The 15484-nt window shown below is 38.8% G+C and overlaps 1 protein-coding gene across 2 annotated transcripts in view; it reads left to right on the top strand.

Annotated features, from left to right (window-relative positions):
• COL4A5 (collagen type IV alpha 5 chain) overlaps positions 1-15484 on the top strand; it is an 87896-nt gene that overhangs the window by 1762 nt on the left and 70650 nt on the right. The window contains exon 1 of one of the 2 annotated variants that reach the window (XM_064518157.1): positions 1092-1130. The exons of the other annotated variant lie outside the window; for it this stretch is intronic. Within the exon in view, the coding sequence (XP_064374227.1) occupies positions 1107-1130 (24 nt within the window). The 5' untranslated portion in view covers positions 1092-1106. Of the gene's footprint in view, positions 1-1091; positions 1131-15484 lie in introns of those variants that run through there. 2 annotated transcript variants of the gene reach the window in all.

Here is a 15484-nt window from a genome sequence, read left to right as displayed (position 1 = left end):
CTGCATTTTTCTTCTGATGATGAGAAAGGATAGAATTTATATCATAGCGGTATGTCAGATACGCACTGTCTCTTCTTTGAATTTTGTTTTGGGGCCTTGTGTCAGATTTCTTTTTTTCCCCAACTGGATTAATTTGATGGGCAAAATTAAAGTCATTCTGGTGTCCTGACTGAAATAGTACCTGAATTTGTTGTTCTAGCAACCTCATAGTGCACACTTCAACAATCCGGACAGAAAAGGTGTGATCTTTTGCGTTTGAAATAGCATGCACTGCTGTGTGATCAGCTACAAGGTGATGGAGTATAGTTGAGTGATCTGTCTGCCTAAACATATTGAGGAAGAACCCATGACTTGTCCAAAGAATACTCATCATACTAAAGTAAGGATGATTTCAGTTGTTCAGGTTTTATTGCTAGTTTTCTGTAGCCCATAATCCCTGAGGTAAACCTGATGAGTAGGGTATGGATCATGTTATTCACTCTCTTGTGCAGACTCATCACTGATGTACAGTGAGGCGTGTATCTGTTGCAGAATAGGGGAAAAATAGCTGGGAATCTGAAAACAGTCTTTCTCTAGAGTGGGGGAATGAGTGAGGCGGAAGAAGGTGTGATCAGCGTACAAAGTCATTTCCAAATTAAATTGTAAGAAAGGTGCTTATTTGTTGTACACTTCCATCAGCTGGTGTGGGTGCTTACTATGTATTTGAAATGACAATATTACTTCATAAATATCTTTGTGTTTTTATATATATGCATATCTATACATATGTATGTAAGCCAAGACTTTTTTCTCCTAGCAAGGTTACACTTATACTGTGTTCTAGAAAAGTGATTGCAAGTTGTGACTGTGAAAGCTATTTGATTAAAGAGTACAGATAAACTAGATTCTTGAGTTGTACTCATCTGTGAAACCCAGCTGAAGTTAATGAAGGTCTATTGGTTTGTATTGAGAAAATTCTTGCTTGTAGTTGAGGCCTAAGTTTTTTTTAGAGTGTATGAATAAGCTGTGTCAGCACAGAAGTTGTTACTGAAAATGAAGTGAATTAACTTCTGCAGTTTTTTTTCTTTGCCTTCCATTAGAACTTCAGTTTGGCCCAAAGTGTAGGGATGAAAACAACTCTTCAGAAGATGGTAAGGCAGGCAAGCTAGCAAGACTTGTATCATTTGTGTTTAAGAAGTAATGCACTGTTTATGAAAGGTCACTAAGTTTAGCAGGGATTTTTTCCCTTTCAGAGGTTACCGTGTATAGAAATGTATGTATATACACCATGTCTTTATTTACACTGTACTTGATTAATATGCTTATTTTGTGGATGATGACTATCTGTCTTCGTTTCTCTTGTTTCTCCTAGATACTTTGTCATAGGAATAATTATTATTATTTTCCATTTTATAGCTGTGTGTGGCTCTTTCTAGTTATGAAAGTTAGGTCTGTAAAAGCAGGAAGAAATGGATGCTGGCCATCACAATTCAAAACAGTGTTTCATCCTGAAATTCCATGAATGTGTCATGATTAGCCATGCACAAGACTCTCCATTTTAAAACATCAGGGCTCAAGCCATAATTCAGTGTCAGCTTATTGCTTGTCATGTTTTGTTTTTTGAACTTTCATGGCTCTTAGTTACAGGTATACAGTAAAAGCTGTATGTTTCTCAAGATGTATTCTGGCACATACTAAAATGCAAACAAATCAAAAGAATTCTGAATGTTAGCTAATATAGCGTGCAGATAAGCCATTTGGACCTTAGCAGGGCTCTTCTGTAGCTATGCACATGAAGTAATAAGAAACTGTTACGAACTTATTTTACTCTCCCAGATTATAGAAGTAAACTGATATTTCAGTGGAAACTGCTAGGTTTTAATTTTTCTGGTTATGCATGAATTAATCTACTCACTGAAAGCAATTATCTAAGCCACAAAGTTTTTTTTTTAAAGTAGCAAAGGAAAATTTTTAGGACAAAGGATTTACTTAGTTAATATTTAAAATGTGTAAAGGAAGTAACTTGTTTGCTATGTATTCTCAGATAATCTTAAAAATGTAAATCACTATATAAATTTTCATAATGATCTTTTTATTGCTTACTGATAGCAGAAACTTGCTGAAATACTATTAGCATTGCTGTTGGCTTTACTAGAACATATGAAGACTTTTCTATATTGCAAAACAACTGAAATCAGTAAGAACATCTTAACAAGTCTAATATGCATATTTCTATCTGGGGCAAAGTACAGTAAGAGATCTGTTCTGCACATACAGTGAAGATGAATGTATTGTGTGCTTTGACCTTCCATTCACTTAGATTAAAATTCTTCCTTCTCTAATCTCATCACTTGTGTAAACGCTCCACTAAATATCACCACACAACAAGATATCTAGATAAGGCTTGCTTGTACGTTCCAGGAATAGTATTATGTGAACATGCTGAATGGAAAGCAACCTCCACCAATAGTAATACCAGTTAAATTGCTTTAACTTTTTATTTTTTTTAACTGTTTCATAAGGCTGTATGGAATCATTAATGCCTAAAACTACTTGAGATCCTTCTAAGTTCTTCTTATATTTGGTGTTTGTTTAGCCAGTGTTGACTTTAAGGTTTTGTATTTGTTGTAGACTAATTCTTGTTCAAGAGGGATACTACTGGTATGGTTTTAAGGATCCTTAAGCAGTGTCGTGTGGCTCTACTTTCCTGTGTGTGATTACCTATGCAATTAAACCTTATTAAGTATCAGTAATACAGTGCAGCTTTTCAAGAATGAAATGTGCTTAGAGTCCTAGTTATATAATTGCTAAGTGTATGGTATATGGAGGACAGCTTGAGTGTAACATTGAATTATCAACAGAAAAAAACATAGTAGAGTTGAAAGGAAACAACCCTCCTATAAAAAAAATTGAATGCTTGTAAAACAAAAATTACTTTACTATGTTAAGTCTTTCTTACACCCCTTGAATCTTTTGTGGAGAAGTAGTTATAAAGGAGATGCAAAAAGTGAAAGCTGGGGAATGAGGCCTCATCCATGGCAATTATATATTGCCATTGAAACACTTTAGCTTAGACTTGTTAATACTCTAGTCGCTCTCCCACCAAAAGACATGACTCTTACAATGTATTAGTAGAAATATCTTTAGTCTGCTTGTAAAAGACTTTATTAAAATTGTCTTACTTTTGTGTATGAAACTCTGCATCTGTCACCCTATTTTGAGCAGGAGGTTGAACTAAATGACCTTCTGAGGTCCTTCCAACCTAAACTATCTTATGAATCTAAAATTATGCGAACACAAGGTCCCAAGGGTGCTTTCTGAGAAAACATGTTCTTTGGCCAAGCATTAATCAGTTGTGTAGTTAAGACGTGAATGGAAGGCTCGTACTTATTTACAGCAGTCAAGATAGTCACTTTTTTCAGTTGTAACTAGTCAAGAAGCCATCTCTAATTTTAAATGCTGCTCTTCTGGCAGTTTTTAATTTGTATTATGCTTTCAAACAACTAAATATCACTTTCATTTTATAGAGGGAAAGTGTCTTATATGCAATATATATGTATTATTGTGATATATGGTAACAACATGAAAATAAATTGAAGTTGTAATAGCAACAGTATTTCATCTGGTATGTGTGTTTTAAGAGTCAGGAAGAAAAGGGACTCTAACAACATGGATTTGACCTGACTTTGACAACCTTCAAGGCTCTTATGGTTACTGCAATTTTAACTTCTGGTATTGGATTTTCCTTTTGTCTCCTTCTCCATTTGGAAAGGAAGGAAAATAGTTTCGTCTCATCTGTATTTTGTTTCTTTTTCCTAATCTCTACAGAAAATTAAAATGTCAGAGTTGAATTTCACTTTCCACTTTCTTGGCAGTATAAAAGATATCTATGTGCAAACCACTTAGCTATTTAATTTTTAGTTCTAAATTATCTACAAAATGATTCTGGAGGCATATAGCTAGACCTGCGAAACTGCCTTACTGTAGTCTAATGTAATGCATGTGTATACTAGATAAGCTTTGCTGCTGCCCCTCTGCTGAAGCCCCTGTTTCTCCTCCTCTTAGTCTGCACTACAGAGTGAAGTGAAGCTCTAGTCGGTTCCTGGGCTGAATTTGGGTTAGTAAGTCTTTTTTTTTGCCACTGTGCACATCTGTTAGGGCTTTGTGCTGAAGTATCGTGAATATAGGGAAGGTATTTTCATTCTAGGATTGACCTTAGTTGTTAACACTGTGAATCTAATTTTTAAATCACAGCATAAGCTCAGAGAGAATATTTACACTGCACTACTTCCCAGGGATTTCAGATACTTCTTGGAACTGGAGACTTAAGAATAGGCAACACTGGGTTTACATTTGGAGTGTATACATGGTGGATAGCACTTCTTTATAAAGAACAATGACAATGTTAAAAATCCTTAGCTTGCATTAAAATGCTTTGTTGTTATAAAATGGAGGCTTTCATCTCTGCCCCCCTTTCTGTTTCAGCAGTTGCATCTCTCCTACTTCCTGTTCTGTTTTGGAGATGCAGTTATTGTAGACAAGATCGCCTTATTGATTCTGGGCATCTTATACTGCAGAAGAACTTGGAGGCTGACTAGAATATATAAGCCTTTTGCACTAGGTCTGGATGTTGCTGATGGCTTCACAGATTGCAGCTTGGAAGCTGGGGCAAATGATCAGGACAGCTGTATTGAAATGACTTCAGTTAAGACTTTGAGACTGTAGACCAGTTCATGAGAAGGGCAGAAGCTAGACAGAGGTCCTTGAGCCCAGAGTGTTTTGGGAACAACTGCTGTAAGTGCCTGCTGAGTCCCACAAAAGTTATAGTGTCCTTTTTTGGTGCTCTTTTGTAGAAAATGAAGCAGAACTGCACAGAGCTTCCTTCCTAGCTTAAGTTTCAAGTTTGTCTGCTTGTTGTTTTGTGTAGCTACTGGGCTAGACAAAAGTACAAGAATCTTAAACAGCATGCTGTTTATAAAATTTGGTTTTATTTGGCAACCATGGTGATAAAGTAAAGCAACATGCCAAAATCTGTACTACAGTAAAGGCAATGGGGCTTGATTATCAACGCTGTTATTTGACTAACTGCTTCTATTTAAAGAACTTTTTCAGGAACTTCAGATGCCTTAGAGCATTGCCAGCACTGAGTCAATGGGCAGAAGCTTGTAGATCGTGTTTGAGTGTTGCCTTTTTCATTTTATAACCTGAATTAGCCACATGCCATCTGTAGCTATTTGGGAAGTCAAAGGCTTCTGTTCATCTTGCAGTAACTTCTCAAATACAAATTAGGTTTCTTTATATAAACATGTGTATTGGTAATGCTAGGTATGCTGTATTTAATATATTAATGTGCAATGTTGATTCCTGTGTGAACTGGAGGAAATAAGATAACTGAGTTTCTCTGACAGCTGTCAAAATTTCAAATCCCCCCCATACATGAGCGATGGATTTTTTTTTTTTTTTTTTTTTTTTTTTTAATGATGCTTCAATTAACAGTAAGGTGCCCAGAATAATCCATGGCCCCAGTTTCACTGGCAATTTTGCTTGTAAGCTAGGAAGGCCATCCTGTCCTACCCCATTAATTTGCTCCTTGCTTTTGAGCCTCTGCAATTCTTGTGGGAAGGGTGTTTTCTTTGCTTGCCTGTGATGCTATAGGTATCCTTCATGCTATTCTTAGACTAGGAGTTGTCGTCTTTTTTGTCTTAATCTAGAAAGATGACACTTACTCTTCTTGGTGTTTGTACTAGCATAAACATCAAATGCAAAAACTATAGTCCTGGATTACAAATCTCCTGTTTAAAAGAAGACTAGTACCTGATGTTTTTTTTTGTTGTTGTTCAGCTGTGGGCTTGTGGGTCCTGCTCTTATAACTTTGTGTTAAAAGCTTTCAGGCAGTCACTGCTTATCTTTGCCTGTATGGAAGAGTTCTGAGTCTGCATATAGAAGTCGGGTGCAACCATTTTCGTCTCTTAAATGCTCTTTTCCTGGCTATCATACTCTTGTCCTTTCCCTAAATATTTTAATCAAACCAGAACATCGGGTATGATGATTTTGATGATATGTATACTGGACTCTTTGATATTTCTCCAGCACTCTGAATATACTGTAAACTTTTGACACCCATTCTTCAGAGCAGATAATTTTATTACTTTTGTTTCTGGTCCCTAGTCTCTCCCTAAGTGCTGCATTCTGGGAGAAAAATGTAACAATTCAAACAAGCATTAGTTAAACACTTGCATTCAGCTCTTGGCTTTGCCTTGTCTGCAAGGAAGGCGACCATTGGTTCACTAAGGATTAGATGTATTGACAGCTCTTGAATGAGAGGCTACATAGCATCGTTCTGCACGTCTACTCAATGCTGTGCTGATTCTTCAGCAGCAAGCCTTGGCCTGCGCACGCTGGCGTCCGACAGAGGGGAGAAAATGACCACGCTGGGCAATGAACTGTGCTCTCTTTCCCCACCTTGAGTTAAAGTAGCAATTATTAAAAACCACAATTAAATGGCTTAAAGTAAAGCAGTGAAAACTAATGTGACCTGCAGGCAAGGCTAGACAAGCCTTCAGCTCCCAGGACGCTTGATTTCCTGACAAGAAGTGCCACTGCAAAACAGTATTTGGGTGAAGGAGCTTATGAAGTCAATAGTCTTAAAAGCCTTTTAAAAATAATCCTTTTTATGGGGCAATGATTTCTTTGATCCAGCTTACCTTGAACCAACCTGTTATACAGAATGAGAGCAGAAAGCCAGAGCTTCTGAAAGGCAAAGTAACTTTTGGTGTCATTCAGATGAAATGAATTGATTTAATCGTACTAACTTAGAATAAGTGGTTTTCTTCATCAGAATGATTTTCATGTAGATTGACCCTTAGAAGGGCAAAGGGGTTCAGAGGCAGGCTTCTTTAGTCAGTTGAAAGATGAGAATTTATATTTGAGTTCTCCCCTCTTATTCAGTCACTCTGTATTCAGAAATGAGAACAAAACCTTGGAGTTTCTGCAACACTGTTACTTGATTTTTTTTTTTTTTAAGTCTTTATAGTCATTAAACATTAAAGCATACTATGGAGAAAATCTAGAGATAGGATGACAAAAACTGTAAGGCTTGAGTGTTTTGTTTTGATAATCAGCTTATAACTTCCAATACTGACTTGGTGCTCTCTTAATGGGGAAAGCAGTACCATGAAACTCTCTAGGAGCCTGTATTTGGAGACTGCCCAGGCAAACACAGAAAACATCTGTACAAAAACTAGTGTTTGAGATTGTTGGTTGAGCACAAAGTGTTTATAGTGTCCCTTAGTTCCTGATCCAGAACGTTTATGGAAATTTCTCTGTGATAGAATCGTTGAGGGTTTTTTCCTCCATCTTGAAGGTATAATTTCAGTTCTAAAAGCTGTCAGACTTCTAAAGGAATAGTAACAGCAAAGCGTTAAAACATTTTGATCTAGATCTGAGGTATTCACTTGAAAAGGGATTTTTGTATCCTAACTGAATGTAGAAAATAAATTCCTGTGAGGCTTGAATGAGAAACTGCTTGTTGACAGGTCTAGTCATGCTCAGAAAATGTGTATTTTTAGACAGTCGTATACTGTACTAAAGAATTGGAATAAATAAATGGGTGTTGGCTATTACTAAAGGATTTTCGATTACTAATATACTACAGAAGTAAAAGTGAAGGAACAGCACAGCAAATCATGGCAGTGATGCAAGTGGTATTACATTTTTTGTTAAACATGTTTGCTTAGACTTGTTGCTTCAAAACAATAAGATTCTGGATCGCTATGAATGTATTGTCCTAGATTTCACTTTGCACTTTTTACATGTCTGTTTTGTATGGTAAAAAGTCGTATGTTGATGGTTTTTGGTAGAAGATCGTTTAAAATATCAAGGAAGCCCATAAGCTTTCTGCTGGTGGTGCTGTTCAGGAGTGTACCTGAGACATTCTTAAGTTTTCAGACACTGATCTTGGAATTAAATTCTGTATCACCATGGGTTGCTAAAAAGGTTCAGAGGACCAATACTGAAAGTAGATTAATTTCTGAACGCCAATCACTGCAAACTGATAATGAAGTCTGGAAAAAATACTCTCCAGTCTTGCAGGGTTTTGTTGTACTGGAGTTGCAACTATGTAACAGCGGCTTGACCAATACTGTTTGGGCATCCTAATTATGCTAAGAAGCTCTGGTTCCTTGCCTTAAAACACTGCGGTGCTCTCTGAAAAGAAAACAGGCTTCCAAGCCAGTACCTATATTAAAAACTAATCTTCAGGCAGTTCTTTTTCTGGCTTTTTGGCTCTTGGTTTCAGACTGAGCATTTTATTTCGTGTTTCATGCTCTGATGACTAATGTTGACCAAATGGTTGACTGTTTGATATCTGAAATGTGAGCTACAGTTGTCTTTGATAGCTCTTTAAATACTAACTCTGTATTCAGCTTTGCATGACTAGAGGTCTTTAGTGACTGTATGCTCTTGTCCCACTCTTGTGTGAAGAGAGTAAGCACGGGAAACTGTCTTGGATTTAACTTACTTCATTGCAGAGATGAAAATAAAAAATACCGAAGTGCCAAGCCTGCCTTTCACTGTAGAATCATAGAAAAACATAGGTGGGAAAGGATCTCTGGAGGCTGAATTAGGTGACCTCTTTCTCAAAGCAAGGCTGTCTCCAAAGTTCTCTTTATTCTTCTGGTAGTTGCAGACTAAAAGGATGTTGCACTGGTGTCGTCTTCCTAAACCTTGCTTGGTGTAGGAATAAAGTTAAAACTTGGTGGAAATGATTCATATTGAATGCTTGTATTAACCTACCAGTTACTGCTGGATGCAGAGCACATATCAGAAACTTGCAGCAGGTTATTTTCTTGGCATACATTCAGCTGCAAATAGCACTTATGGGAGTTGGTGCACTCCCTAAAACCGGGTGCCTCGGGGAATACTTTCCCTTAGAGAAAGTGACTTTCTGTTTTGGAATGTGTACAAATGCCAGGGGCTGTTTCTTCCTCCTGCCAGACTTCAGGCTGAACGGCGTCTCGGGCTTTAATAAGACTTGGGCTGAGGGCTGTTTCCTGCAGATGAACCTCCTCGCTCTAATTATTGTGTTAGTGTGTCGAAACCATGTATGTTCTTTCCTCGTTTTCCCCCTGCTCTTCTCAGACTAACACTATTTTAATGCAGCATTGTAAGGAAGACAGCTTACTGATGTACTTGGAGATGGTCAGAGAATGAACAATATCTAACTTAAAGTACCTGGTTAAGGTACCTTGCTGCCAGGTATCATACAGAGAGTGACTGTGAAGAAGAAAAATTTTTGGAGGAACCAATAATAGTAACTTCTGTTATTGTCAGAAAGAAAGCAAGGAGAAACTTCACTATACTGCAGAAGACTTCTTCCCTTCCCAAAGCAAAAGTATTAGGCTATTTACACAGCATTTATTGAAACAAACCTTTTGCTCTTAAGTTTTAGAGGTGAGTGGTATCCCTCTAAGTATTTTCAAAAGGAATATTTGGGTAATACATCTTAAACTTGGGCCTGTACTAAAGCTCTGTCTAGTACATATTTCATGTAATCATAACGCTTTTGCTGAAGTGTTTTCTGGCTGAACTTCTTTAGTGGAATACTCCCTTGTGGCTGCTTTCTACAGAATTATCTTTTTTGTGGTCTAGGGGGAGAGAATAGAGACAAAATACAGAAGAAATGATTTTAAAGGCTTAAATGATGACTTCCACTTGAAATAAGAAGCGCTAAGGTCAATTTCTTGCTGTTTCTCTCCCTCCAACCCAATTTGCATGGCACAGATCAGATTTATTTTGCCATTCCTACTCCTAGTACAGAGTTAATACTTGAAAAACTTGCTGGTTTTCAATCTTTTTTTTATAAAGATCTTATCTCTGGTCCTTGTAGCTAGTTTTTTGGCACCAGTTCAGATTCTTTTTTATGTAGCAAGTCTTTGACAAGTGCAATTTGATTTCCAGGGCATGCTTTCTGTTTAGTGATCAGTGCTATTCAAGTGTAATGAGTATTATTATATTATTATTATAATAATGTATAGCCCCTAGATGTTATTTTCCAAGCGTAAGTAAATGAAATACCTTTTTTCCTAATCCAGTTTGAGTATCTAATGCCAAGATCTTGTGCCTGCTAGATAGACTGATCTATTAGCAGTAGCCTGCAGCTGTCTTCCAACATTTTAAAGGCAATAAATGCACTCCAGCCCCCTCTTCCTTTGTTCCCTGTGAAATAGTCTGTGGCAAAATACCATTGTGAACTTCTGTATCACCACAAGCTCATTTTTTGGTAGCAAGGTGCAGGAGTTGAATCATCAGCTGTATACTGGAAGTGACAGAAGCTGTAAAGAGACAAAAAACTGTTGCAAGCATGTTGCCAGAAGCATGTTGCCAGTGCGTTAGGAAATGAACTGGAGTGGCTAACACAGGAGGGCTAGAGCATCCTTCTCTTCATCTGCTGAAGCTGTGAGTTTCTGAACAGGCATCTGAACTCCCACTAAATATCTCCAACTCTTACCATTTCTAGGGATGTCTGAACCCATATGGATAAAATAAGAGACAAACCTACCAGCTCTTGATGGTCTTTTTCTCCAGAAAGTGCCTCTGACCTGCAGGCTTAGGACAATAGCTTTATCTTTATTGCTTCCTTGTCTAACTTGGCCTTCTTCAGTGCCACACGCTTTTACAACTTTTATTACCTGAAGCACCTGAGTGGTGTTTGCTGTCAGTATTGAGCAATACAAAGGCAGCACTGCCCATAGTGCTAGCTCTAGATATTAATATGCGCACATAATATGCTGATCCTATGGGCATAAATGAATGATAAAACAGCTTTAACTAGAACCTTGGAGCTATGGTATTTGGTCCAAGAACTGAAAAAGAATGGAGATCATAATTGCCTCCACCACAAAAAAGTCCCCCGGACATCCACCACGCTTTAAGTGGGTTAGGTCTTGTTCTGACAGTTAAGAAGGTGTGTGCTGCTTCAGATAACATCTCAACGCAGTATCACTGTGCACAGCCTCTATTCTTTTACTTGCTTAATCTTTGGATTAACTTAGTGCTTTCAGTAACTTCAAAATAGACTGCAGCGCAGTTAGATTAATCTGAAATGCTGTTTTATTTTTGTCCCCCCTGTCTTAGAGGAAGAGGTAGAGTTGTGTTCATGTGTGGTCCACTTCGTGTGTGCAACACACGGAGGTGTGGGCCTTGCGTGCGCCAATGATTGGCAGCCACTAATAGGAAAACGTCCTCTGTTGCCTGCTATATGGGTAAAGGTGAGCAGTAGGACTTGTTTTGGAGTGTTAAGTAGTCTGGAGCCAGTATCTCTACTCCATTTCCTTAACTAGGGAGAGGATTAAAAACGGATTGCCTGAATGAGCAGTGTTACTGCTATGTAATACTTGGCTTGCAAGCCTCAGATACGCTTGCAAGCATGGCTGACAGATCTAGGTTTTTGTTATGCTTGGATATGGTTATAGAAAGCGGAAATATCTAACCCCTGTCATCTGGAAAAGGTCCTAAATGACTAGTAAATCTTAACCTGTTACAAGTACCATCTGGCACTTCTTATTTACATCTGGAAAAAATCAGGAAGCCTCAAGAGGCTAGTGATTAGAGACTTGTGTGTAAAGCTCAGATAAAACTGAGACTTCCTGAAAAGCAAAGTGGGTTACTGTATACTGCCTCAATGCTTGTGGCTCAGTGCTACTGTTACTTGCAGAAACAGATAACTGGACAGCCAAAGATGCTTAAAACAAACTATTCCTCTAATTTGCGAAGTGCTTGATTAAGGAGTTCAGTTGTAGTCCATATAAAAGTCAGAGGATGGGTTGATGTAGTCTTTTGGTGTTTAAGTTGTCATATGGTACCACAATTAAGCCAATGGAAGTGCAGTACTGACGACTGCTCTTTCAGGCTGAGTTCTGACGCTGTGGATGTCTCCCACATAGTGCCTGGTCATGCTCGAAGACTTCTACCTAAGCATAAATGTGCGACCTCAGTGTAAGTTTTACTTCTTGAAGCTTTAATTTACACTGGAAGTAGCTGTAACGCTGTTGTATCCTTGAGAAGTCTCCTTTCATATGTATGTTGGAGTAGGAAACCAAGAAAATACAGTTGAGCAGGGGCTTGGATTTTCTAGGTGGGTTCTAAGGTGTTTTAAACTACTTCATTCTGGGAAGAGCTAGAGTCTGAGTTCGGCTCTTCAAAATGAAATGACCAGCAGCATGGTGTGGTCTGCCAGCAGAGGTGGTATAACACTTGTCTCTTTAAGCCTCTGGTTTCAAAACGGAAAAGCCAACTAAAGGTGCTGTTAGTGTGTGTCACACTAATGCTGTCTACTCAGAGGTTCGTGCAGGTGCTGCATCGTCTGCTGGAAAGTAAAATGTGGTGTTTGGCATCAGTTGGCTCATGAACTTCAAGGCGAAGTGGGCTGAAAAGACTATCTGGTAGCTTAAATCCTGTCTCTAGTGCTCTTTGCTTACATTGTCTACCAGGAAATGTAAAATTCTTGCCATATCTAAACCAAGGTGCTTTTTAAGATGCATCTCTGGATGGCAGCATGAAGGGTGGTACTTTACTGGAGTTGCCATTTAAGGAATTCTTACATGTTTGCACAACATGATGTAGAGATGTTTGGAAATTTGGCCTTTTTGGGATAGAAGTTAAAGTAGCTAGTTTCTCAGGTCTCTTCTACATTAGCTTTGAAATGCTCTTGGTAGGTCAGCTGGACCTGATTATTTTCACTTCTGTGTGTCCCACCTGGCAAAAGGTACTACACTTGAGCCCATTCTCTGTCCTGTAAGATTGACAGGACACACAAGTTTTCAGAAGGGGTGAGAACTGTCCATCCCCTTGTATTGCCTACAACTGAGTGCAAGGCTGGCAGCACTGGGATGTCAAAAGCTTTCTGGGGAGGAGTTTTCTTGTTCTAGTTTTGCTTGAGAAAATGGGAATGAGCTACTGCAAGTGCAAGGCTAACTCTTGTCCCTCAGACTGGCTCCTTAAATAGCTTCTGCAGGTTTTTGAGAGCCCTCAGCTTTTCTCCCTTTAAGGTAAGTGTGGAGAAAAGGAGCAACTGTGGCTGCTGGGAAGTTACCAGATGCCCAGCTGGGCACTTTGCTGTCCTTTCTTCCCTAGTTCAGGTAATGCGCAGGGAAAGATTCTGCAAGGCCCCCTATTCTGGGGGGAAAACGGGGTGACTTCTGTCTATGCCTGCTTGCTGCTTTCCCTTTGGACAGTAAGAAGGGGAGGTAGGAAGCCCTAACTCCTGTCAGAGTGAGGACTGTTTTTATGTAAGCTGCTTCCTGCCGACTGGGAGCCTCTCTGGGGCTTGCTGGGATGAGTCCTTCCCTGCTTTGTTTCTGGGAACTCTGATCTGCAGTTCAGGCACTCGAATAACCTGCGTCGCTACTCCCTTGGCTTGCCGCTTGCTGCGTCTTTGTGCAGCAGTAGCTGCTGCTGCATGGCAGGTCGCTCGAGCGGCCAAAACGTGTAGGCGAGTGCTTCTACAGAGTATGTCTCTGTAAACCTGCCTTAGGGGCTGGGGAACGGGGAGCGGAAATCAATTCTTTGTGGTGCTCCCAGCCTTATGGGGAGAAACTTTAATGGGTAAATAGTTGCAGTTTGGAGGAGAATGAAGATTAGGCAAGCTTTTGGATTTTAATTCAGTAAGAAGACTGAGCCCAAAAGCTGTCTGTGGCTTTTTATTTAATTATGTCAGCTGACCTAAGGGAAGGGATCTGTCCCTGTCGGCAAGTGTTGCCTTTATTTTAACTAGAAACTTTTGAAAGATGGTGTTTAACATATAGTTTTCTGTAAAAGGTGTAATCAGGTCAGTCTAAAAACAGGATAGTTTAGACTAAAAACAGACAGAAAAGTAATTCTAATGAGGAATTTTACTGTTTTAAGGAGCTGTGACTTCTTACTATATTTGTGGCATAGTATTTTCAAAGTGGGCATACCTGCCAAAAGTGTGTCCTGTATTCTGAAGGTAGTTATGCCAAAGTTAGCTTGCTTACATTTTTGTTAATAATAAAAAGCCTTCAATATTTTCAATCAAATTGTAGTAACTGTAGTCTAAGAAACCAAACTTACTGATTCTTAAATAGATTGTATAATTAAAAGTTAGTTTGGGTGTGGTAACTGGGTTTACGGGTTCTTTTTTAGTTAAGCTTCATGTTACTACTGCTGCTCTGAAAGCAACGACAAAGAATATAAGCTATGCAGGTTCTTAGATCATAAGTGAGCTTAATGCTGCTTTTTAGAGGAAAAAGAGGGGCTGAGTATCAATCGGATATGTCTCAAACCTGTTCTTAACCAGCTTCTGTCACCAATCCTCAGTCACAGTGGCCAGAATTGTGGCTACTACAGGTAAGAGCTTCCTCCGCAGGTCTGAACAGATCTCCTATTGTGCAGACTTCAAAGAATAATAGTGCCTCAGGGTGTAACAGGTTAAGTTACATGTCAGAAGTTCTTTTCAAAAAAAAAAAAAAAAAGATGGTCAAGAACTCCTGCAAACATGTATTTTGACTTTTCTATTTTAGATCGTGTAAGTTACTCTCTTAGTTTCTCTAGCTGGGTAAATTGAGGGAAATGATTGTTTAAAAGGGAGTGTAATAACAAGCTTTTGATCCAGATTTTGCTTTAGAAATGTTACTACTTATAAACACCATACTCAAATGAAAAAAAGAATGGCCATTTGGATCATGGAACTGTGATGGTTTATACTGCCATAGCTAACAACAGTTTATCGCACAAGGATCTGTGAGATCTGCAGACATGTATACTTGTCAAGCCTACAGAGCATGTATGCGAAATTGGAGTTGGAACTCACAATAGCAGCTTTAACTCTACTTGTCCAATCCCCACAAAACCTTTTGTTTCTTGGTTTTATTCATGTCCAGGCAAGTGAAAGGAAAACTGAACTTGGTAAAGATAAATGGTGAAATCTTTGACCTGGATGAGTAGTGAATCCTTTGCTGGATAATGGCAGGTGTTTTGTTATACAGATCTTGATAAGCTTAATAAATATGAGTGTGTGTTCTTTGGGACCACCACCAAACTAAAGCTTAATTTTTGCCTACTTGGAACTTCAAGGCTCTTTCTTTTCAGTTCTAAATAGTAAGGTATAAATAGTTGAATGCAAGGCTTGCATGATTACAGATGGGAAAGTGTTTTCTGTGCATCTGTAGTCTTCTTCCTAGCACAAATACATTTCTAACAGTTTTCTGTTAAATACTGACTTTAATCAGATAGTGAGCTTCTAAAAGAAGACTCTGTCTTTACTAGTAGAATGAATCTCTAATATTCGTGCTGCTTGTTTCAGTAGTGTTGCCCAGTCGGGAACAACAGTGTTAAACTGCCATGTCTGAATGCCATCCGTGCTGCTGGGGGCATTTAGGCATTCCTGTAGCAGCTAGTGGAACAGAGGGGCAGAATTTGTCCCACTGCGTATAAGCTTCATTCTGGGAATAGGTTTTCCACAGTTGTGTAACGCGTAGTTGCAGCATTT

This window comes from Dromaius novaehollandiae, chromosome 11, assembly GCF_036370855.1.
Source record: "Dromaius novaehollandiae isolate bDroNov1 chromosome 11, bDroNov1.hap1, whole genome shotgun sequence".
Taxonomy (NCBI): Eukaryota; Metazoa; Chordata; class Aves; order Casuariiformes; family Dromaiidae; genus Dromaius; species Dromaius novaehollandiae.
Note: the sequence above shows the minus strand (reverse complement) of the source record. Positions and strands in the feature narration are given on the sequence as shown.